Source organism: Sarcophilus harrisii, chromosome 2 (assembly GCF_902635505.1).
Source record: "Sarcophilus harrisii chromosome 2, mSarHar1.11, whole genome shotgun sequence".
NCBI lineage: Eukaryota > Metazoa > Chordata > Mammalia > Dasyuromorphia > Dasyuridae > Sarcophilus > Sarcophilus harrisii.
Genome location: NC_045427.1, coordinates 54534318 through 54559774, shown reverse-complemented (window position 1 = coordinate 54559774; position 25457 = coordinate 54534318). Strand labels below are relative to the sequence as shown.

General features: G+C 37.2%; 1 protein-coding gene across 1 annotated transcript in view; it reads right to left on the bottom strand.

Moving 5' to 3' along the window:
• MBTPS1 (membrane bound transcription factor peptidase, site 1) overlaps positions 1–25457 on the bottom strand; it is a 64663-nt gene that overhangs the window by 25199 nt on the left and 14007 nt on the right. The window contains exons 2-12 of the mRNA XM_003758445.4: positions 21816–22297; positions 20238–20495; positions 16099–16302; positions 12672–12782; positions 11885–11994; positions 11119–11235; positions 10270–10337; positions 6889–6991; positions 4260–4411; positions 3237–3398; positions 1962–2106 (exon numbers count right to left, since the gene is read on the bottom strand). Of these exons, the coding sequence (XP_003758493.1) occupies positions 1962–2106; positions 3237–3398; positions 4260–4411; positions 6889–6991; positions 10270–10337; positions 11119–11235; positions 11885–11994; positions 12672–12782; positions 16099–16302; positions 20238–20495; positions 21816–21975 (1590 nt within the window). The 5' untranslated portion in view covers positions 21976–22297. The remainder of the gene's footprint in view (positions 1–1961; positions 2107–3236; positions 3399–4259; positions 4412–6888; positions 6992–10269; positions 10338–11118; positions 11236–11884; positions 11995–12671; positions 12783–16098; positions 16303–20237; positions 20496–21815; positions 22298–25457) is intronic.

Here is a 25457-nt window from a genome sequence, read left to right as displayed (position 1 = left end):
CAAAAAAATAAAGTCTGGTATGAGCTAATTCTTAGGAAAAAAAGGAAAGAGCGAGTCAACTGTGTGCCAGAAACTTTGTGAAAAACTTCATAGTCTCTCATTTGCTCCTCACAATAACCCCGGGAGGTAGGAAGCTGAAGCAATCAACATTTAAGTGACTCATCCAAGGTCACACAACAAGTAAATGTATGAGGCTTGATCTGCACTTAGATCTCCCTGACTTTAGAACTACTGCTCTCCCCAAGGCACCACCTAGAAAGAAAGGGCTTCTGTATCAGTTTAACAAATTGCTCTTTGATTCCCCCCCAAAACTAAGGGGAAACAGCAAAGAAAGTACACGAGGGAAATAACTTAGGAAAAGATGGAATAATTTTAACGTGGCAATATATTTTTCCTTCTTAAAAAAAATTAAAAAACTTTTCTTTCCCAACATATTTGTTCTCTCTCTCTCCCTCTCACCTCCCCAGCCCATTCCCCCTTGGAAAGAAAAAAGGAAGGGGAGCAGGAGGTGGGGGGGAAAAGGGGAGGAAAACCCTTGAAACATCTGAATAGGCAAGAAAAAGAAATTTCTACATTGGCCATGTCGAAAAAAATGCATATCTTGTTCTACAACCTGAGTCCATCCCCTCTATGTCGGGAGGTGAGTAACAAAATTCACCATGAATCCTTCAGAATTGTGATAGATTTGTAGCATTAGAGCACTTAAATCTTTCAAAGATGTTTGCCTTTATAAAGAAATTGTTACATAAAAACTATTATATAAATTGTTCTCTGGATTCTGCTCACTTCACTCTCCCAATTCATACAAATCTTTCCAGCTTTCTCTGAAATTGTCCTTTTACCATTTCTTATATCACAATAATATTACAACATACTCATATACTATAGTTTGTGTAGCTCTTCCTAAGTGATGGGCCCTGCTTTTTGTCACTACAAAAAAAGAACCGCTTCAAATATTTTTGTACACACAAATTCTTTTCTACAGTCTTTGATATCTTTAGGGTAATAATCTTAGAAAAAACATTGCCAGGTCAAAGGATATGTACAGTTGCAAACTGCTTCCCAGAATGGCTGAAGCAATGAACAGTTCCACCAACAGAGGCATTTGCAGGCCCACTTTCCCATGGCCTCTCCATTTGTCATTTTATGTTTCTGTCATCTTTGACGATCTGATGGGCAAGAGGTTGAACCTTATTGTTGCTTTAAGTTTTATTTCTCTATTAGTGTTTTGGAGCATTTTTTAATATACTTGTGGATATCTTGAATATCTTCTTTTTTAAAACTGCCTGTTCAAAGTATTTAACCATTTATCAATTGATGAATGGCTTTTATTCCTATCATGAATTGATTTTTATCTTGAAAATGAATGAGACCTTAATCAGAAAAATTCATTGTAAAGATTCCCTCAGTCAACTGACTCCCTTCTAACTTAAGCTACATTGGTTTTGTTTGTGGGAAAGCCTTCTAACCAAATTTCAAACCAAAATTGTCCGTTTTAATCTTCTGCAATATTCCTTGCTATTCCCTGGAATGATCATCAATTACTTTCCCTTGCTTCTCTGATCTGTTTATGATGGTGACCTTTTATGTCCAAGTGAAATATCCTGATGGAGCTTATCTTGCTGCAATGATATGTGATGCTTGTGTGACTGGATGAATATTTTCTTCCCCAAGACTAATTTCATTTTTCCGACATGCTTTTTACTGTTCTGAGATTAGTTAAGGACCTGTAATTTCATGGTGTGGGATTTCTCACACAATGTCTTTATGAATTAAAAGATGATCTTCAAAAGCTGTTATGGCTTCCATTTCATAACCCTTCAGTCATTCTGTTCCTAATAAGCTCAGACTTAAGCTGGTCTTCATGTGACAAAGAGTCCTCTCTACCAGGTGCAAATGTGCTTGAACACAGCTGGCACAGTCTTTAAGAATACAGTCAAAGCAGACAAAAAGGGGCTTACCTTGTCTACAATCCTGCCAGTGACACCCATGCCATTAAGGATGGTCACATTGACTATAGTTGGCATCCCTCCATAGTAGATGGGCTGGGAGCAATAAGGCCACATGTACGGACACTCAGTCAGGTCTATGTAGCTGGGACTGAGACTGAAAACAAACAAACCACTATTTAGATTTGAGACAAACGAGAAATCCAAGAGACATAGTTTTTAGGTAATTAATAATTTATTAATTATGGGTAACAAACAAACAATAATTTGAGGTCAGTGATTTTTGATTGGGGAGAATGGGGATCAGGGAGGATCTAGGTGGTAATTAGAACTCCTGGGTTGGACATTTCCTCCACTGTGGCAGACTAGCAATGCTGGTAATGTGGTAACACAATCTGTCAGGATGTGTTAGCAGGGAACCCGAAGCTGGGTCTTCTGCCTCCATAGTGCACCCTGGAGCCTTGCCTATACTTCCTAGTTTCCTCTCCCTTCAAAACTCAGCTCCTGAAGGGCAAGGACTTTCTTTGTATCCCAGGTACTTAGTGCCTGGCACACACTAAGTGCCTAATAAATGCTCAATGACTATTAAGAGATTAAAAAAAAAAAAAAAACACAAAAAGGAAAGTGAACACATTTGAAGTCACATTTGAATTCAAGTCTTCCTGACTTCAGGGCTGGAGTTCTATCTACTGGGCCATTCAGCTACCCCTTGCCCTTCCTTTCTAACATTCAGAATAAATTATTGACTCATTTTCATTATTTCTAAATAGCATCAGTGAAATTTAACCCATATGACTAAAAAGGCAACCATGAGGTGACCTCAACTTCGCTACAATAGAATCAAAGAAGTACCTCACAAATTTTTGGAAATATCTGAACCTTTTGCAAAATGTTACAACTACTCTCTCAAATTTGATTAGAAACATTCTTAAGCTAAACTATTCCAGTAAAGGTAATTGCTCTAAATAAAAAAAGGGTTTATAAACAGTGTTTTGTATTCCCCACAAAAGGATCTAATTAAAATAGCAGCATTTAAGTTTTTTTAAAAAAATCACAATTTTTAACCCACTTAAACTTCAAAAATTAAACCAAAACTACTCATTCCTATACAATATACAATAAAACTTGCTTGTTATCCACTGCCTTTTAATTATCAGCTCCAAAGTTTCCTGAGTATCTAAGATGTCATTTGATCATAAATACTGTGTGTGTGTGTGTGTACATAACACAAGAAGACACAGGATCTGTCATCCACATACAGTAAGTTTCAGAAAGAGGGGGACCAACCTTGCTTGAGGTTTGTAACTATTGAGGATCTGATAGGCTCTCAGTAGGTCCAGTTTGCCATGTCCCTGCTCAAACATATTGACCCCAGGAAGTCGTCGTGCCGATGCAATCAAGGCCTGCTTCATACTCGCGGGATTCACCATTTCACGCTTCTGAACAGTACTGAAAAACCACACATTTGCTCACATTGTGTCTCAGCGGAACAACCACAATCAGCCTGGTCCCACCCAATCCAATGGCGCAAATCTGTGATTCACAATCGAGATGCCTTAAGAGTCTCAAGGAGGTTTCTTGGGCAGTGACATTAACATGGGCACCAAGTCTAAGGGGTGTGTGCCCAGAGTCTTGGGAATGCCTGGCCACTCCCTGTTCACTGTGAAAGGACTTAAGTGTAGTACAACCAATACAAAGACCAGAACCTCATCCAAATGTCTGAACAGCTAAATGCTCTAACCGGATAATATCAATGACTCAGCTTTTTGGGGATTCAGAATCAAATGGCAGGAAGGGGAACTTTATCTTTTATCCTTTCACAGCTATAAACATTACCTAAATAGCCTTGTATGGAGAAGAGAAGTTTGCTAGCTATGGTTTAAAAACTTATGATTCTACAAGGCCGTAAAAGTCTCTAAAACAAAAAAAAAAAAAGAAAACCTTACAAATGTATACATCTAACAGGAACTCCTGAGACATTCCCATATCTCAGAAATGGGTGTGAACTACAAACTTATAACCAAACCTCCTGTTTGCTCAAATGTCTCTTCACTGACGGCTAATCTAACCAATCTTGATAGATTGGGAAACAAAACTCCAAGAACGGTAGGGAAGGAGAAAGTCTTAATGTCATTCTTGGCCTAACGTACATCCTTCTTGACATACTTACTACATTCACTTCGGTCTGTGGGCACCTAGCTTTTTTGTTGTTGTTAATGCTGAATCATTCTCAGAACACTCCTCACTCAGGAGGAAGTTTGATCCTACTTCTAAATATTCTGAAGTTTGATCCTAGTACTAAATATTCACCTCACTAGCAGAGTGACAGCACCCGCTACCACTGGGGAGGCAACACTGGTTCCTGAGAGAGATCGGCATCCACCCTTTACACCAGAGCCTCTCACTCCAGAACCATAAGTGACAATATCTGGTTTCACACGACCATAACCTCCTGGGAGTTCCTGTGAAATTAAAAAAAAAAAAATTCTCATTCACCTATAAAATGGGATATCTATATATAAAATTATAGCTCATGAAAATCTGAATGTAAATATGGATTGTTTGAAAAGTATGCTCAAATGCTGTATGATTAACTTCAGAAATAGGCAAGCCTTAGCATAAAATTTCCCTGTTGTGTATGTTACAAAACTATATTCATGACTATTTTGTTACTATATTTCATGAAAAGAAAGCTATTTTTCTCAATTATTCAACATTACTTTATAAATGTTATTGGTACAAATGCTTTTAAGTCAAGATCAGAACACATTTTTTAAAAAGCAAAAATTCCATTATTAGAGTCAATTACTATTAAAAATATTCACTCAAAATACCCCCAGAAAGATCCCAAATTATATATATATATATATTTTAAAGCAAATAAAGATGTATTTCCAACAAAGATTTTATAGAAAGACAATGTGAAGACTAGTTATGGAAAGACTATATGATATACCTATGATCCTCCAAAATAAATTGGAAAATAGACACTAAATATATTTTGAACTGTAGCCTTATTTACTAGTAGGATGACTGTCCTTAACTATTAGGCAAATTTCTACTTCTGAGGACTATTCCCATTAATATTACCAGGACACAGATTTGGGCTTCATTTAAGGAAGATCTGTGTAACCCAAAAAACTGGTCTAACAATGAGATAGGCACCTTAAATAAATCAAGGAAACTTGTCGGCATCATCAAAAATGCTCAAGCAGAGACTAAATAACCTCTTTAAAGGAGTCTTAAATATTCTTTGTGTTACAAGTTAAACTAAATGACTGCTGAAGTTCTTTTCAATTTAAATTCTAGGATTCCATTTGTTTCAAAGCAGGTTATTTTAACTCTAGAGTCCTAACCACATGAAACTTTTGAGTCACAGATATGCACTTCTACTAATATTCTGGCTTCCTTAAAGCCAAAAGAAGGGCACTGTTTATTAAGTGACAATATTTTGAGAATTCCCAGCTACATCATTCCCCTGTACAAAACCCTCCAAAGGTTTCCCATGGCCACCAGGAAAAGGTTCAAACTCTAAGTATGGCATTCAAAGCCCTCCATAATCTGTCTTCAACCTATTTTTGCAGTGCCATTTCATGCTACTGTCCCTCATATACCTGAGTATTCCAACCATGTCATTCCACACAGATCCTAGTACCTTCCTGACACCCTTTCATATACAAGTATTCCTCAAGCTGGATTAGCACAACTCTCTCCCTTGTATATCTGCCTATTGACAATCCACAGGTCACAAGGTCACTTCCAACAAGAAGACTGCTCCAAACTCCCCTCAGCTGGAAACGATTACTCACCAATCAGATACCAGAGCATGGATTAAGAACCAGAAAAGGAGCTTCAAAGTCCCCTATTCCAGATCCTTAATTTTATAGGTAAGGAAAACAAAGCCAAGAGCAGCTCTGGACCTTGTCCAAAGTGATGGGCCAGTATGCAGAACATCCATAACTCATGGGTAATGGTACTTCAAATTTGCCCTTTTGGCTGCAAACTTCTTGGCATTTTTCTTTTGCAATATGGGTATGTGTGTATTGAGAGGAGGGGAAGGGGGTAGTCTGACCCTGTAATTTCATTGGTATGAAGAACTCCGAAGTATGGAAATTTCTACAGATGTGGAATAACAACTCATATGTTACCCTTAAAGAGTTTGCTTGGAGGTAATGAGAGATTCAGTGACTCTTCCAAATTGAGTCAGGGGAAGATCCTAAGTCCAGGGTCCACGCTCTCTATGCACTAGTCCATCAATGTTTTTCCTAATTATGTTCAAATTTTTAATCAGAAGGATCTGTGTAGAGAATTTTATTTACTACCTATGCTAAATTATAAGCTCAAGGAAACAGATCCCATCTCACAACAGACCCTGTCTCACTTATCTATTTCTCCTAGGGCTTAGCATACTGCTCCACACAGGTCCCTCCATTCCCCCCAATCCCACCAAATTCTTGATAAATGTACACTGAATGAAACATGGCCTGAATGAGCTCCTTTACAGATGGTGAATATTTCTCAAACTACTCTAAGACAATGACAAACTTTTGATGTTTAATATGTTACATGTTAGTTCTGTGAACTACCCCAAGATTCAAATGGCCTTCTGCTTATATTTAACTATTTTACAAATTTTTTTTTTAAATCTTTGAACTAGCATTTGCAGAGCAATGTTATACCATTCCATCCAATGGTAAAGAAACTACTCCACTTTCAGTCCAAGAGTTCATCAATGAGTCAAGCCCACAAGCTTGCTGTCTTCTCTCTAGCAGACACCAGTACCCCTTTGTCTTCCAATTGGGAAAAAATGGTCTATCTGTTGCTCTGGAATATGGGACCTGCCTCTTACTTGTCTATTTAAACCTATCAACAAGCTCTGAGGCTCTCAAACAAAATGAATAGTTTTTCAAATGAGACTCAAAATAAAAAAAAGGCTTACCCAGGTAGTCATTCCCCTAGAAGAAAAGCGAGCTATATTATCTTCAAAGTCAATTCCGCCTACTCCTATCACATCCATCTGATCAGCAGGGTTATTGAGAGTGCTAAATCGAGGCACAAAAACAAGTAAGGAGGAGAGACAAAAATAACAATGAATAATCTCAGTAACAGCAAGTTCCCATCCACAATGTCTAAGGTTTCACCATATTCATTCTGTGACAGAGAGCTGCTGAGGAACAACTCCTTTTATCTCCTGAGCCCATCACCGATATTCCCCTTCTGGATTTTGCTTTTAATATCATCTAGAATGTCTTCCTTCCTGCCCTCACCTTCTGCCTCTCCCTACCAGGCCAGGCCAAGTTCTGCCCCTTTGGGGAAGCTGAACCCCATGCGCCCCCACCCTCTGAAGATGATTCAGCACCTAACACTGTCTGCATCATCTGCTAACAGCCTCATGTGCATTCTTCACTTTGCAACTAACTTTCACTCCTCTTTTCTTCATGGCAAGAACAGAGAAGAGTGCTCATATCATGAGGTTCATTCCACAGTAAAGGTGCCAAATTCAAACAGAAAAGGGGCCATAATTCCACATATAAAGATCCCTGCAGGTTATACAATGACTTTGTTTTAAAATGTCTCCTTTGTGTTTTACTGTATTTTTATTTTTGTTAAATACTTCCCAATTAATGGGAAGTTTTTTTTTTTTAATTTTAATATGATTAACGTCACACTTAAAATGCTGTCCCATGTTTTGACAACATGTTTCACAGCAAACTATGAGGCTAAAGATCATTGATTATCCATTTTTAAGCCATCCTGAGCTACTAAACAGAGCAAACATTTCATAAATCAGTCACATAATCTTTTTCATATTAAATTTACATTATATACTGGCACCCAAACAAACTAATACAACAAAACCTTAAACTATGGAACTGAATGAAATAAAAGTACCCAATACTTGGCTCTAACAGTCTAATAACTGAGACAATAGAGGGAGAAAATTGTGAACTGAACAATAAATTTTCATTTCTATTACTTGCTATGAAAAAAGTACTTTCATAACAATGACAAAAACCCAAAACTGAATTTATATGACACAAAAATTACGCTTGCACTTCTGATATTATTTTAAGAAAGTATTTTAAGTCAATGTGGAATATTTCTCAAAATAAACCTACAAAGAATCTTCACATAGAAGAGCCTACTTAACTACTTATTGTTAAACATGCCAACAGGTCTTTACCAGAGCTATTTACCCTTAGTAGTAACCACCATAATAATGATAATTAATAATAATTTCCTATACACATAAAACAGATTTGTATAGTGCTTTGAGGTTTTCAATGCACTTTGCAAATGTTATCTAATTTTACCTTACAACAATTCTGGGTGGCAGGTGCTATTATTATTTCCATTAACACATGGGAAAACTGAGGCAGACAGAGGTATAGAAACTTGCCCACATCTAGTAATGTCAGAGGCTAGATGTGAAGGCAATTCTTCCAGACTTAATGCCCAATGTTCTACCTATTACAGCACTTAACTGCCAGTACCATACTACCCAAAGTACTCAGGGAGTACTTGCCATCTGCCCAAAAGATATTAGAGATGAACTTTGTCATTAAGGAGTTTTTTGGCCCACTCTTAACTCAACAATAAGATACATGAAAAACAAACGAACTTAATAAAGGATTAAATGGAATAGTCTTCCATTAAAGTTCACCATGGATCTTCATGGAAGGAAGATCTCCCCATATGAAGGATACACAAGTGAAACAAGCTCTGGCAGACCCTATGATCAAATGAAAGAGCCTTCAGGAAGGGGTCCAGCAGCCTAGCTAAGTTTGAAGCAACTTGTCACTAAAAAGCAGACAAGCAGGTGACAATTTTTCCAGATGGATCAATTCACAAAGAAAAGAGTGGAAAGGAATTACAATTTACATGAGAAGAGATACCCACACTGATCAAACTGCATATGCTGGAAGTAAAAACTGTGTTACATCAGCAATATAAATCAGAATTCAGGGAAAGGTGATATCAGTGTAATCTGGAACAGCTGAAGAAGAGTTAATGTGGAGAGAATATGAACAAACAAGAGAGGAGAGAAAGACAGGCCAGGAGGAAGAGCAATTCCGAAAGATGGGGTAGATAAGTAAAAGATATGTTTGGTAAGGACCCTTTTGTAGGCACTTCCCATAGCAAGCCCAGCTGCAACCTAGTTTGATTAAAGAAGGAACTAAGGGAAAAAAAGGTCTTAATATTTCTCTCATTCCCTTTTCCCCACCACTACCATGAAACTAAGGATGCAGACCTAGGTTGTCACTTTACAGCCTATTCAGAAACTATACTTAACCAAACAAGTTCAAGGTACTCCTAACAGTAAGCTAAGAACAGAAAGAAAGATTTAGGGGCAAAGCAGAGGTTGGGAGATCCACTGCAGTTATGTTTCCAAGGTATTTAGAGTATCATAAAAACATGAAGGAAATGCATGATTTTTAGTGGAAGACGATTTGAAACATTCAAAGAAAGGGTTCTTTAGGTCTTTCTACAAAGAAGAGCTTATTTAGGACTATCTGCCTCAGCAATGAATATAATGTAACTAAAAACACTTTGTAAGTGCCTTGCTCCTTTCTTGTTTTTCAGACTTCACTCTAGCCCAGCCAAATCAAACTGCTCATTTGTTATAAACCAAGTTTCTCCGGCCCTGAAGTTACCAATTGTGGCGGTTATTCTATTCAGAATGACCCTCACAGCTTCCATTTCCATCTCCCTTCTCTCCTCATTGCAGTCCAGACTGTTCTTGTCTTCTCAGCTCACACTGATCAACTAGCACCCTCTTTTCCCAACCAACCAACCTTTCCTCTTGACACAGCTAGACAGCTTTAGACTGAGACCTCACATCAACTTGTTAGAGAGAAAAATAATTCATTATGTGGAGCATCTCTCTTTGAATGGCATGCAAAAGAATCTTCTTAAAAGGTTTATAAACCCCTTGAAATATGACTGTACATGTACCTTATAAGACTTGAGCTGTAAGGCACCTTAAAAATCAGGTACTCCAACCCATAATTCATGTTACCTCTGAATAAACTGAGACCTCCTAAGGTGAAGGAAACTGCGCCAAACCATAGGAATTGTTTCAGGGACAACTAGGGTTTAAGCCAAATCAACCCACTCTTGTCTACCTCTGGTATGCTTCCAAAACAAGCAAATATTGAATCAAATGGAAATAAGAAAGAGGAGAAATCCTTTCTACTAAGCAGAAACCTCTGACTTTGAGTAAGTGATTTAACAACATAAATCATCATTATCTACAAAGACAAAACATCAGCAACAATGATTTCAGAGAAATCATCATTCTACTTGTTAAGCTACTTACCCATAGAGTGGCCCATCATTGCCAATAGCAGAAACCATGATTACATTGTTAGCTGTCAATTCCCATACCTAAAAAACCAGGGGAAAAAAAAAAAGCACTGAGAACTGAACTATACTTTTCTAAATGACCATAAAATTGTCCAGAGAAAAATACTCCTGAAGAAACTTCTCTAAGAATAGAATTTTCTCAAACTTTCTCCCAAAATATGCAGAATTTTGTGGCTATGGAGAGGTAAGTGACTAGAGAGAACAAAAACAAGCCAATTACAGGATCATATTGGTTGTTTGCATGGTAGTGTACCTACAAAATACAATCACATAGAAGCCTTTTCCAATGGGAACTGAACAATAAAACAACAGCTTCTATCTTTAGTGCTTCCTCCATCATTTTCTAAGGCACAGAATCAAATTATCTATGACTACTCTCAGCTGAAGGATAAACAAGACAAGCCTTGGAGAACAGGGCTGACTTGCCTCTTGTCATTTAGCAAGGAAGAAGAACAGCAAGCACACAAATGGAATTCTTCTAGAAGGTCCCAAGTACAATGGGTGTGCCTTTCCCAGGAGGTTAAGGCCATCTCTCCAGATATAAATTCAGGAAAATGCACTGGGAATGTTTTTCAAGGAAGAAAGAGTATTATAAGATGCTGTGCACTGTTCTTGAATGATTATTTTCCCTACGTCTAAGATATAGAATATATTAAATTCATGATGCTTCCTCACAAAGTCTTAAGAACAATCTGTTGAAAACCACACGCTGCTCCAGAAATGAATTATTCAAACCCAGGGGTAGTCCAGCAGGAATCATTGTCCAAATACAATTTATATTGTCTATAGTTTTTCTACAAACCTTGTCAACAAAAGGATGATCCATGAAGTCTGGGCCACCAATACTGAGATTTAGCACATCAATTTTCTTTAAGATAGCATAGTTGAAAGCATCCAAAAACCAAGATGTATAAGAAACCTAGTCAATTGAAAAATAATCTGTTTTAATATTTCAGCAAGGCTTCTCACAAAGTTTTATAAAAAGTGCAAAACCTCGGACACCTCAGAAACATGATACAAAACCATCTAACTTTACCTATTTTAAAATATTTTCCCTTTCTGGAATAAAGCAAATTCCTAAAAGTTAATTTCATAAGCAAGTCATTTTTCCCATTAATTTATTATGAAAATAGAGGTGTTCTTAGGTTATATGATTTTGGCTCCACTCCCTTCTTGAAATAGTAAAAAACAATTGCAAACTGGAAAATATGATAAAGGTAGTAATACTAATTGTGAAAATGTTCATGACTTTAGCTATTAAATTTGATGGAAATTATTTCTTTCTAAACCAAATGAAGTATCTTACTAATATCTATATTAATAACTCAATTTTCAATTGTGACTACAAAATTACTTACTTAGAGGGAACAACAGAATTATTGCTTTATAATCCATACTCTTCACTTTATAATGTAAATCTAAGTTGTTAAGAATATAGATGAGAATTTCAGCAAGTAAGACAAATTTACCTTTAAAAACAGAAGACATTAGATTTAATTTTTCCTGAATAGTGAGGTGTCAGTTTGATTTAAATCAATTCAATCTATTTTACATCTCAAAATACTCACCTGATTATTGGTGAAGACCCTGAAAATATGTAACTCTGCATCAGGAGCAAATCCCTGGCATTCCCTCATGCTGGCTATCACACCTGCTACAAAGGTACCATGGCCCAAACCTGTTGCCACAAAGAGAAATGAATCACATTTAAACACAGCTGTTTATTTGCTCCCAAAACTCTAGCCCTGAACAACTATTCATTTTTTTTTAAATTTTCATTCCATTTATTATAAATCTTATCAGATGGAGAGGAGGATGATGCCTGAGGAGGGATGGAAGGGTGGGTGTAACTTTGAGTTCCTCAAGGTGGTGAACTCTTTCCACCAGATGCCAATGACTTGAGGCACTAAGAAAGTTAAGCATATTGCCTAGGGTCACACACCTGGCTTCCTACTCCAACTCTATAACTTTATACAAAATGCCATGTTGTCTGACATTAGAAATTAAATTTAATTTGTGAAGTGTACTATTACAACACTGAAGAATATATGTTAACAACTATTCATTTCTAGGATTCTTGAAAAAATTTCTAAAGTCTTACACAGAGTTCCCACCTTCTTCCTCAAGACCCCGCTGCCCTCCATTTGGGAAATTTCAGCTGCCACAAAAGAGAAGCTTAAGTCTGTACTGAAGAATTATATAGCAGGATATACAATTTTAACAGGAATATAAGATGGAAATTAATTCTTACCACTTAGCAAAGAATTGCGGTTGGGAGTGGGGAAGGAGAAAGGTGAAACACTATCTGAAAACATCCTCCCTGAACTATTTTTAGAAGGCTAGTCAGTCACATACCATCATCTAACGTTCTCTCATTAGTCCAGTTGGTTCTTTCCTTGACATTTTTGAAGTGGGGATGTTTTTCACTCAATCCAGTATCAAAAACAGCAACTCTTACACTAGCTCCTAATTCCAGAAATAAAACAAGATCATATTTAGATAAATGTGCATCTTGGCCATCTATATGAAATAGTGATTAAATGAGACAAAAAATATAATAGAAATTAAATTACTGAGGAAAATGGAACACCAGGGTTGTAGTTGCAGGTTATTTGATGAAGGAAGCAAAGAAAATGGGACTGGTGGTATTTTAAAGAACTTTCTTACACAATTCTGCTGCTCAAAGAGACTGTGGGTAAGGACACAGTGATGAACACTGTTGATAAGTACTAGATGAGTACCTTTAGCTTCTGTGCCTGTGGATGCTCTCTTCATCACCCCTCATTTGGGGATGGTAGAGCCTGTGACCATGGAGACTATGTTCATCTATGACAACGCAGTTTTGAGGCCCTAACGCTGGGCACATTTTACACATAGAGGGTTTGTCGGCAATGAATGATGTGTCCATAGTTAGTAGTCACTGAATCTCTCTGATACAGAATTCTCCCCTGTGCTAGAGATATACATGTCAGCAATCACAGATCCTGGACAACATAATCCTTTTGGGTATTCAAGAGTAAGAATCTATTATAGAGGAAAACTCCCATCCTTGGGTATGGGAAAAGTTATAATGTGCCCAGTTTCACAGCAGCAAAACCATCTTGTCTCAGAGGAACCCACAAAGTCAGTGATCAATAGGGTACACACAGAAGATCCCACCTAGTATCACAAAGTCCCCTTAGAATGGAATGGGAGCACCCAAATGGCTGAAAGATAGCAAAGGAGCAAGAAAGGAAAAAGAAAAGGAACCAAAAGATGCTTTAAAAAAAAAAAAAAAAAAAAAAAGCTTATTTCAATTTGCCTAAAAGTCTGTTATTCACACAAAGCATTGGAACTGTTCCTTTCTACACCACAATAAAACTGGTCCTTCTGCTACTTCCTTCCTCTTCCTTTCTACCCTGACGTTTTCAAATCAGCTAGATTTCACTGATATATAAATGGTGATGGATACTGCCCCTTGTCTTTGTCAGGCATATCATGCTGTTTCTAACAGGAGGAAAGCACCAAGGAAGCATTAATAGGTTGATAGGAAAAGGGGAAGTAGTTTCTACCCTCAAAGTAATCCAGAAAAAAAGTTATGATGAAGAAGGCTACTTTTCATAGCTGTGACTAACTAGGTTATGATCTGTTGCCTTAGAATTGTCACGGTCTAACAATAAATTGACATTAATACTATCTTCCTGATAAGAAGAGAGGCAATGAAATTTTTTTGAATGGGAAATCTCCTAACATGATACTTTCACAACTGAGAACTCCTTGTCTATTTACTAGTCAATCTATAAATAATGAAAGTATTATCCCTGCTAGTATGATCTTTATAACTATCACAAGCCCTCATTGTTTGTATGGCACTTTATGATTTTCTCAGGTACTTGCTCTATACTATACTGCCACAAAAGACAAGCTTAAGTCTGTACTGAAGAATTATGTAACAGGATATGCAATTTTAACAGGAATATCAGAAGATGGAAATTAATTCTTACCACTTAGCAAAAAATTGTATATATACTATACTAAGATACATCCTCTTTCATTTGATCCTCACAAGAGTCCTGGTAGGCAGACAAAATTATTCCTATTGTAGGTATGAGAAGATTATTTTATAGTGAAGCTAAGTGATCTGCCCAAAGTAACTCAGTTAGTCACTGGCAAAGGTGGGTCCCAGGCAATCAATCTTTCTATTACACCATGCTGAATTATTAAGAATGTGACATTTTTACTTATTTAAAAAAAAAAAAAAATTGTTTTAGCCTTACATCAACACAGTCTGAGTCAAAAACTATTGAAGGAGAAAAAAAAAACCAAACAAACCATAAGACAGCCAAACTTCCCACCCCTGTCAAGAAGTATCTTGCCAATTCTCACAGTATCACTAACATAATAGGACAAGGAAGGGCAGGCATTTCACACCCCTCCACTGGAGATGCTATGAAAACAAAAGGGCATCTCTGGTTCTATGTAATACATGCTTCTGAACATCTGGATGTAAATTAAATTGTCAAATGAACCATATCTGCTAAGACATGAAGTTGTTACTATTTAAAAGAACCCTGGAATATTTAATATTAAAGCAAAGATTACTTTTGCAATGCAAATAATTATCAACAGGCTTGTTTTCTAAGTTAAAATTACAATATATCAGGTTGTCTTAAAAACAACTGATCCTAAAAATAAATATACACATTTTTGAAAAATTAGCAGTAGGCAAGACGCCTTCACAATGGAGAAATTATCACCCTCCAAGTTTATTATCTTTCTTGGCTACCCTCATTCAAACAGTTAACCCAAGAAAAACTGAAGATAACTACCCATCCTAATAAAGCTTACTCTTTTACACTGATATCAAAAATATTTAGTTGGCTTTATTCTTCCCACGCCTCTCTTAAAAGCTAAGCAATGGAAAATAAAAATATCGTCTGCCCTCTCACTATAAAGAACCACTGTAAAGGCTAAATGAAAGAATGATTTGGCCCAGCTCAGGCACTATCTTCTCAGTGAATCTGTGTTACTGTCTCTTCACTTCCCTGGGACCTGACAGCCACAACCAATCTCACCTCCTCCAAATCTCTCCCAGTACTTTTCCTATATGCTTATCCCATTCTAACTGGGAATGACACTTATTTGTATCACAGGCCATAACTCCCCTACCAGATTCTTTGTGCCTTGTTAACTGCTTATTTGCCTTTGTACACCCTGTAACCAGAAGAGCATTCTGCCCTATTGGAACAAGATTCTGATTAGGGAGTTTCAAATGTCAGTGAACAGTTCTTGTTTGAATATTTGGAGAAAAGAATTGGGCTGTGGAGAAATAATCTGGACTCCATAACTCCCTTTGTTGGGAACTAAAAGTCACTCAATCTTATCCTGAGATTTCTAAGAAGACAGTATAATGGCATGGTCAAGAATGAGAAATCTGGAATAGAGAAGATTTAGAGATAAAGACTGGATTTTCTACCTTTACCAAATGAATTTTAAGTTTCAGCAAATATCCAACTGAATATATATATCCTGATGGCCTAGAAGGGACTGCGCTGGTGTCGCAGATTTAGAACTTAGCTATACATTGAGAAGGTGTAAGGGGAGGAGGCAGAGAGAGAAGGACCCTGGAAAACAACAGTGTTCATGAAGAAGCCTGACCAGAACCAGAGCAGTCCTTTTCAGAGAAGCCAACGATCATGTCAAAGAGAAATGTGGCTGAGCTCCAGTGCTGCAGAGATCTCAATTGAGAGGCAGGAGTCAGTGGCAGAGCCCTCACTGACAGCACTCCATGCACACCACTCACCTGTATATCCCATCTGCCAGAGGACATCAGCCTGGAGGGTCTGGGCCACCTGCCGGGGGATGGCTCTCAACAAGCGCCTGCTGGAGTGCCTCCCCGTGGCATGCCAGAATCCAGAACCCAAGGAGAGACTTGCTCTCCTGAGGGGACGTGATGACTGCCACTTCTGTATCCATCTGGTCTCATTGCAGGGCACCGAGGGGTCAGCTGGGCACCGACAAGAAAATGTCAGAACAAAAGGGAAAAAAACACTTTCAGGAAGACAATGAAAATTTGTTTTTTCTTTTATTGCTTTAGAACAGTAAGTAGAAGGAATAATGGTGAGTGACTGACCGTCCTGGGACAGATAACTTGCTCAGAAGAGAAGCCAGAAGCCTTTCCCAGACCACCATCAGTCCTAAGGTGGGAGAATTTCCTACGCTTGAATCCTGCTAGTTAGATGAGAAGCTGACAATGCCCTGGGAATTGTTTTACTGACAACACATCTTGGGAATCACTAGACATTCAATATTCACTGTCACAGGTGCTAACATTTAACTGGGTTCAACTGATAGCACTTATGAAACACCTACTACATGCATATGTTGTGCAGGGCACTATAGGTACAATGACAAGAATGAGACAATTCTGTCCTTAAAGAACTCCTATTTAAGTCTGTACAAAACATTTACTGGACACACAAAGGGCAGGAGAGGCAGCATGCTCCACAGCCCAAAAGAACTGTCTCCCTTGGACACATACTGGCTCCGTGACCCAGGCTAGTCATTCACCCCAGAGTTCTAGGTAACCCTCTAAAAGGCAGAGGCATCCTCCCAGCCCCCCAGCCGCTTGCCATGTAATTGTGACATCAAACTGAAATCACAACAGAAGCCATTAGTTTACACATGAGGATCCCTACAGCTCGTGTTGATTTAGTTTTAAAGTATGTTATCTAGACTTCACTGTCTATTTTGTTACATACTTCCCAATTATATTTTAATCTGGATTGGGTCAGTGCCCTGGGCTGACAACTATGCCCAATGCATACCAATAAAATCAAAGATCTATTCTTAGTCCCTAAATGCAAAGTAATGGGAAGTGGGGATTAAGGGTGAAATGGGACAGGAAGAATTGACAGCAGGCCTTGGAGTTGAGTTTTATTAGGACAAGATGGGAGAGGATGCATTCTAAGCCTGGATGTAGCCTATTCAAAGGCCACTGGTGGGAAAGAGGTTAGTTTGGCTAGACTGTAGAGAAAATGAAGGGGACAATAACTAATAAGCCTAGAAAGACAGGCTGGAGACACTTTGTAAAAGGCTTTAAGTGACTTTGCACGCAGATAGGGAGGTAACAGAATTATTTGTTTAAAAAAAAATCCATAAGCATGTTTTTTTTCTTGTTAAATAAAAGAACACTTTACCTTTTTAATTAATACCTTAATAATGAAAGTAGTTAAACCAGAGGGAGGGGGAAAAAAATCTATTTTAAAAACATTTTTGAGCATGTAATTAACTTTGAAAACCAGCTTTAGAGGAATAGGTGAGAAAAGGGTTCTCTTCACAATAGATAATTATGCCTACTCCCATAAGCTTCCAAAAAAGGGTTAAGAAAAGGAATGATGGATATACAGTAATGATAAAAAGGAAAATTAACCCAGATATTGAAACTGAAGAAAAATATAATTCTAAATCTAGCAACTTTTATCCTCCCTGAACTTGAGAGAAATTAAAATGTTAGGAGAAAATTACTTATATATTATTACCATAATGAAACAGCATACATTTATGAATGACTTTATAGTCAAAACATTTTGCTCCCAATAACCCTTAAATATAGTTGATTCATTTTATAGAAGTAAAACCTGAATGTCCAACAGATTACATAACTTAAGCCAGCTATATGACTAGTGGAAAAGCAAGACTTGAACTCACATCTTCAGGCCTCAAAGCCTGCACCTTCCTCTTCTTACCTTCACCTTCAGGCCTACCTGGCTGATGCTCTTTGTGTAATATCGAGTATGGAGTAAGTGCTTAAGAAATGCTTGATGGATTACTGCTACTTTGCCAGACTAGAGAAGAAGAACCTTTCTCTATATTATCTCATTTTTTAAAAAATCCTAGAGACAACCATTTGTAGAAATTCTTTAAAAATAAAATAAATTTTCATCTTTTATATGGGCTGTCTTCATGCTACCCCTCACAATAGTAAATGCACTTGGCTAATTAATATCACAGAAGTTTCCAGTTTCTTAAGTTTTAAAAGTTAAAACATGAGCAAATAAAAAATTCAAATCAGCTAAAAACCCAGCAAAACTAGAATAATTACAGGTATTCCATTTCTAAAGTTAATTACTATAATTTTATTTCAGCTCTTTCCAGTGTCAGCCAATTAAGGTAAGCCAACAATGAAAAAATGATACATACTCGTGTCATTTTCCATTAAGTGAATAATTATTTACACACACAAGCTGCAATTTTATAGCACAATACCTCCTATGTTGATTCCTGGTGCTAAAATTAAGACTCCTAACATTCCAGTTAACTAGTTTGGGAGAAGAGAAAACTAATGTATCTAATTATATAGTTCTAGTTAAGTTTTGATTTTTGTTTTTAGTCATTCTTTGAAAAATTAATCAAAATAAAATAAGACAGTGAGACTACATAGGCCCCGAAAAAGCCTAAGACCTGTGTTCTATAAAAATTCAGTCAGAAACTCAGCCTATTCAAGCTGACAGGGTTCTTAAAAACTATTTAGTCCCATGTACTTTTTTTTTTTTTTTTTTTTTTTTACAAATGAGGAAACTGAGGTCCCAAGACATGAAATGACTGGCCTCAAATCATACAAACTCTCTTCCCCATGCTAGCCACAAGCTGACTGCTACCTTGATCTTTCTTAATAAACAAGTTACCAGATCCAGGATTATCTGAACCTTATTCCCTGCATCTGTTTAAAAAACAGCAAAGACTTTCAAAGGTCATCCAGTCTAACATTTGATAAGCAATGTGAAAATAAAGGATTTCATGAGCTCCCCCCCACCTTTTTTCTTTTAAATCATGAACAACCAGCAAGTAAGGAGAAGGGCCAAAAAAACTACTAGTCCACTTCTCTGGATTACTGTGATTAATGTTTCCCAATTGCTCTGGAGAAAACTATTTTTAAAATATGAAAAATATTAAGGCAAAATCTATCCATATGAAATTTATTTTGCTGGTCCACAAGAAGTAATAAATCAGCTCACATCACTGGAAATAAAACTGGCTAACACTCAGAGATAATCTTAATACCAAACAGGTACCACTCTGTTTAAGGTTTGCAAATGTCTCCTATATAGTGATCCCTTTAAGCTGCTATATAACCACCCTCTCATTTACAGAAAAGGAACTGTTGAGGTGATCGGTTATCTGCCTAAGATCCTCCAGCCAGTCAATGTCAGAGAAGCAGGATGGGAGGCCAGGTCTCTCTTCTGTTCATCCACACCCTGCACAAATATAGACAGGTTACTTGACTATCCCTAGGGAAGGCAGACTTATGCATGGTCAGGCATTCCCGAAGGGAGAGGGGAAGCACAAAGCAAGAATGCTTTTCAGACAGTGCTTTATAAAGAATAAAAAATATAACATATGCTAATTGAAAATTGCAAAAGGACATTTCTAAGAATGGCTTATACCCTAGTCTAAGGCCAAAGTAACTCTTCTTTGCCATGTCAAGGATCCATTTTGGTTTGGAGATTCTCTCCCATCTACCTAAATCACAAAGATCTCCACACCTAAGCATATGGGGTTCACAGCTTGGACTTATTGGCAAAAAAAAGATTCACTTGTTGGTTGGACAAACCCAAAGTCTCTCCAAATTTACCAAGGCTAGGGATTCAGAGGAGAGATCATGGATCTGGATCTTGGGCATAGTTCTTGGTCCAATGGACTTGATGGTATCATATCTATGCTCCAAGTCCTGTGACCAAAAGACTTCTGTGGAGGTAACTATGTTATGTGCTACAAAAACAAATGATCCCTTTGGCTTTCCTCAGTCAGCCTTATAACAATTGATCTGTATGTCTTTAAATACTAATGCACCTCCTCTCCCCCCTTCCCCCCCCCCCAGCTCCCCCCTTTTAGGTCCTGGTAAAGCTTAAAGAAATAACAGCCCACATTATTCATACTCACGCTCAGTGTACTTGAGAGAACGAAAGACTCTGCGTTGGGGGGTCACTCGTTTGATATTGGGGTGATCTTCTAGAGTCAGCACTCCAGTTTTCTGTTTTTCTTTTATCTGTATCACTTCAAAGTCACTGGGATAGTCGCTGGATGGATTGTTCCGAGGTATAATCCTCCAATTTTCTATTTTGCTGCTTTTGAGTGCACTCGAAATAAACTTATTTCTAGCTTTGGCTGTAAAGTATCCATTGAATGCCACAATATACTCTGAAAGTAACCACCACAAACAAAATACTTTATATCATCAAATGCAGAACATATTTTATGGAACCCAAACATTCATTTTTATGTTTCTTACTATCAAAAGATCCCACTCTAAAGCAATCTTTTGCACTCCAAACCCAAGAAAAATATCATAAATCTAACTTTTATGTACTGGACAATAATTGGTAAAGTTCCAATTTAAACTGTTTTGGCTGGAGCAGTAACTTACTCACAACTTATACATTATTTCATTTAAGATAAGGCATGTGTATGGTTTTTGTTTGTTTGTTTGTCTGTTTTTAATGCAGAAATAGAGATCAAGGGTTTAAATATCCTGAGAAGAAAAGTTTCAAAATTTTTTCATTGAGAAACTGGCAAATTCCTACCCAGGTTATATGGAACAGAAACACAAAATTTCAAAGCTAGAGAACAGAAAGAAATTTCAAAGATCACCTAATTCACTGCCTTGGTGTGATAAAAGAAAGCTCAGAGAGAAATGACCCGTGCAAGATCCCACAATCAATAACAGAACCCAGATTACAAAATCATTTGTCTTTGAGGGCCAGGACTCTGCTCACTTCTCTAGCCTCCCTTCTGGTCTTCTTAAAATCAACACACAAATATTATTCCTGTCAAAAAGGAACCTTTCATGGGATCAAAGTTCAGAGCAATAATTAAGAATTTGTTTAAGATGAGCAAACTATATTGGAAAAAAACAAAAGACTTCATTCATATCAAAGTTCTACATATATAACCCAATTAACATCTCTTTAAGTAGTAAAACTTAATACTAAAGTAAATAGTAGTTTGCTGGCAAAAAAAATAAATTACAATTCAAATGTTTAGTCAAATTAAAGATATGATTCACTTGCTCATCAGGGTAATGTGATAACGAGTTGTGTTACATGAATATAAGAGAATATTAACATGCTACGAGAAACAGTGCCTGAGGAACTTAGAGAAGCAGAGCTCTGTGGAAAAGGATGGCAGGAGAAGAAGTAGGAGGACGGCAGCATATACAATGGCTACAACATATGAGGAAGAACAATAAGTGAAATGGGATGTGGGAAAGTGACCCCTGACCAAGAGAAGAAATGTGAGAAGGGCCCTATGTCTGCCCCTGGGAGGAAATGGTACCCAACACTGGATAGGAAGGAGCCTTTGTTCACTGCTTTGTTCTGCTCAACTATTTTCTCTCTCTCTTTTTTAAATTTTATAAGAGAGGGTTCTCTCTGAGGAGAAGTAGAGGAGGAAATCCAGATAATGTCAAGACAAAACCTATCAAAAAATCCTATTCCAAACTCAACGATGTCACATTATTACCATGTTCCACAACTGTTGAAGAAAACTCCACCTTCAGAGAAAGTTGGGAGCACCCAGAGCATAAAGGGGTCTCATGGGATGAGTTTTCCAGCCCACTAGCCCAGTGCCTCTTCCCACAGAGTAAAATCACAAGAAGCAGCCAGATGTTTACAAACTTCATGGTCAGGAGAGAATGTGGTCTTAAAATGCCGTAAATTCAAATCACGTTTTTTTCTTCTTGTCTATTAGTTCATTTTTGTTTCAGCCAAAAGTTGAAACATTGCTGGTCAGCTGTCTTACAGTCTTGTCCAACATAAATAAAAGTTGAATTCCATGGTCTTTTGGGGTTTAGCCTGAAAAAAGGCATTCATTTCTTTCTTCTCTTCTTCTCCATCTTCAATGTAGCCTTTGCTCACTCTGATTGTGACAACTGAGTCCTGAGTTCCATTTGTACTGAGGAAGCAAAGTCCAAAAAGGAATTATCAACAGGTTCACAAGCCAACCTACAAAATGAAAACAAAGCACATATGCTTTACTAATATCTGACATAAATGTAGATGGAAACTAGAGACAGACCTTAGAGATCATGGGATGTTGAACTCCATTTTATAAATAAGAAAAGGGAAACCAATAGAATAAGAACTGAGACTCCTCCCTGCTCCTGCTCTCTGTGGTGTCTTGTCTTTATACCAAACACTTCAGGACAACTTCATGTCTCAATCATGCTCACAGAGATGTCCCTAGTGACAACTCAATCAAACACTGAAAATTTCAAACTTACAGCTTAGCCAGTGAAGAAGTACTCTTGAAATCCTAACTTTTAGCAATCTGTCACTTCACACTGTTCCATCTCCCTCCTAACCTGAGTTTTTCCAATTGGCATTGCTTTTCCTAGAAGTTGCAGTCATCTCCCAGGAATGTCTGGTAAAATTTCCTAAATTGTATTGGGGGGGGAGGGGGGAGGGACTTTTAAAATAGATTCCTTAGAAACTGGAATATACTTAGCACTTTCCTTAGAAATGTCTTACTTTTTTTTTTTTTTCTAATTCCTTTGCCTTTATCCAGAATTATTAAACATTTTCTCCAAGTTTACAGAAAATTTCTTTCACTCATTCATTTAAAATACACACATGTAATATATGTGTATACACAGCTATGTATATGCACACATATAGATAGATAGGGTATGTAGGAAATGTGGGGGAGAGAGGGAAAGACACAATCCTTATAACCTTCTTGGAATTTATAATCTAGGAGGTGAATAAAGGTACATACAAGATCTAATATTTTGTAACTACAAAATAGTAAATAAATAACGATAATAAAAGAGGTAATTGAAAAGTAAAACAAAAGAGGTACAAGATCAAATTCAGAGAAAGGATTAATTCTGGTCAGGGAAACGGGGATGACTACAATGGCATTTGAGCTAAGTTTTTAAGGTAGTAAAAGGCAAGAACTTGGAAGAATTTCTTTTTAATTACACTAAGCTTCAAACATGAAGAAATTTCAGGCAGCAGTACAAGCCATGTTGGACAGCTTAAATTGACTGGATCTATTGAGGAAGTAAAGGAATAGGCAAACTCATCTAAATTTGTCAAACACCTACTGTCACCAGGAATTGTGCTAGGTACTAGGAATACAAGTTCAAAGAATACTCATCGAACATACATATACATTTAAATTTGCTACTTAAGATGACGAAATGTACTTCTTCTTTGGCAGAAGAGAAGAGAAACATGGGTGCAGAAAGTCATACGCACCATAAGGGACCATTTGGGTTTCATTAAAGAAGTATGGTAAAATCAAGAAAGGAATGATATAAAAACATATACATCAAAAAATATATTGTTTAAAACACTGTTATAATGTTGTTATTTTTAAGTGGAAATTGTGGGCTCAAATGTGTCTCTAAGAGAATTGTTATTTTTTGTAGATTCCCAAGAAAATACTTGGGAAAGAGGGGAAATTTTACTTTTTGAAATGAAAAATAAAACAATACTAGAAATTGGTTGTGGTCTGCATCTGAGATCATGGAAATGAACTAAAGATATCTACTTCTACCTGGTAACAATATACCTTAAAGGTAGAGAAAATACCTAGTTGAGGAAAAAAGCCCTTGAAACTACAAACCTAAAATTATAAAATATTGTAAAACATAAAATGCTGGAAGGAATCACAGAGATCATCAAACTTTCAACCTCACTGGCAAATGTAAAATGACAGGACATGGAAAAGTTGAAAGAGCAATAAGATGATTTCTGAGCACAGTACAATACCTTTCAATACAGTGTTACTTTAACTCCCAAATGTTTAAAAAATAAATAAAATACAATATAACATAGATGATGTTAATTTATGGTTCCTTCTCAATATGAGCCTTGAGTTTTACATCTACTGATCTAGTCCAATCTAAGCAGAATCTAAATATAGACGTGGTGCAGAAAAATTGCTGAGTCCTGCTCCTGGCACAGACTAAGGTAAGCCTTTCCTTCTCTCTTCCTTCCTCTCTTTTCCCCTTTTTCTTCCATTCTCTCTTCTTCCTTCTGAAGAGCTGTGAAGAGACAAAGTCAAAAAAACAAGTCTTCTTGCTCAGAATCCTCTTCCATAATTACCAGTGATCCATTAAAGATGAAAAAGCTCCTCTTTTTAAAGTTCAAGGCCACATAGGTGGCTTAATAAGTAGATGCTGTAGGTGGTTAATAAATGTGTTTTGAATTAACAGGGCAAACTTCTCATTTTTATGTCACTTCAAACTTCAAATTTTTCATTTCATTTTCACTTAACTTCTTAGCTTAAGGCCCCTGCCCTAAATCACAGATTCCAGATCCTCTGAATTTTGGCACTCTTTCAAATTATCTACACTACAGTATAAACTACTTTAATCAGACTGTACAGATACCTAACAATAGCTATGAAGAGTAGGAGAAGGGCAATTTCAGAGACCAAAGCCCTAATCGAGAGAGGCCAATTTAGGGCACCAAAGTAACTGGTTCTAACAACCACAGTACTTCATTTCTAAGTCTGAAAACCAAGGACAAGAAATTAAAGAGGTAGGAGCTCAGAAAGTTAATTGAGGACAATAAGGTAAACTTGGTTTATTTCAAAATCTATCCAAGGCCCACTGGTGGTAACTCCCAATAAACCACCAAAAATTCAACCTGCTTAAAACTGCTATACACAGGAATGAGTTTGGTTTCAGAAACGATATGAAAAAACAGCTTGGAGCCATGACCAAGATCATTTCTCATGGCAGAGATGGCACAGAAATGTAAAAGAACAATTACTCCTGTGGGGAAAGAAAGTAGAATGCTAGTTAGTTCCATAAGGGAAGGTACCATGGCTTAATTATATTTGCATCTCCCCAGTGCCTATAGCATTGCATACAGTAGGTGTACTTAACTAAATAATTACTGAATAAATGAATGATAGAACAAACAAGTGGGGAAGTTAATGCAGCATTATATGGAATCTAGAAAAGGCTGGAGTCCTTATGGTGCGTCAGCACTCAGATAGCAGCAGTACTAGAGGGTCTGAAGGGCATCATAGTAGTAAAGAAGATAAGATTCAAAGGACTTTAGGTAGGGAGCTGTCCAGATAGGAAGGCCTAGTAGTCTTCCCCCTCCCCAGAGGAATTAGCTAATATTCCTGTCAAGTTCTGTGAAC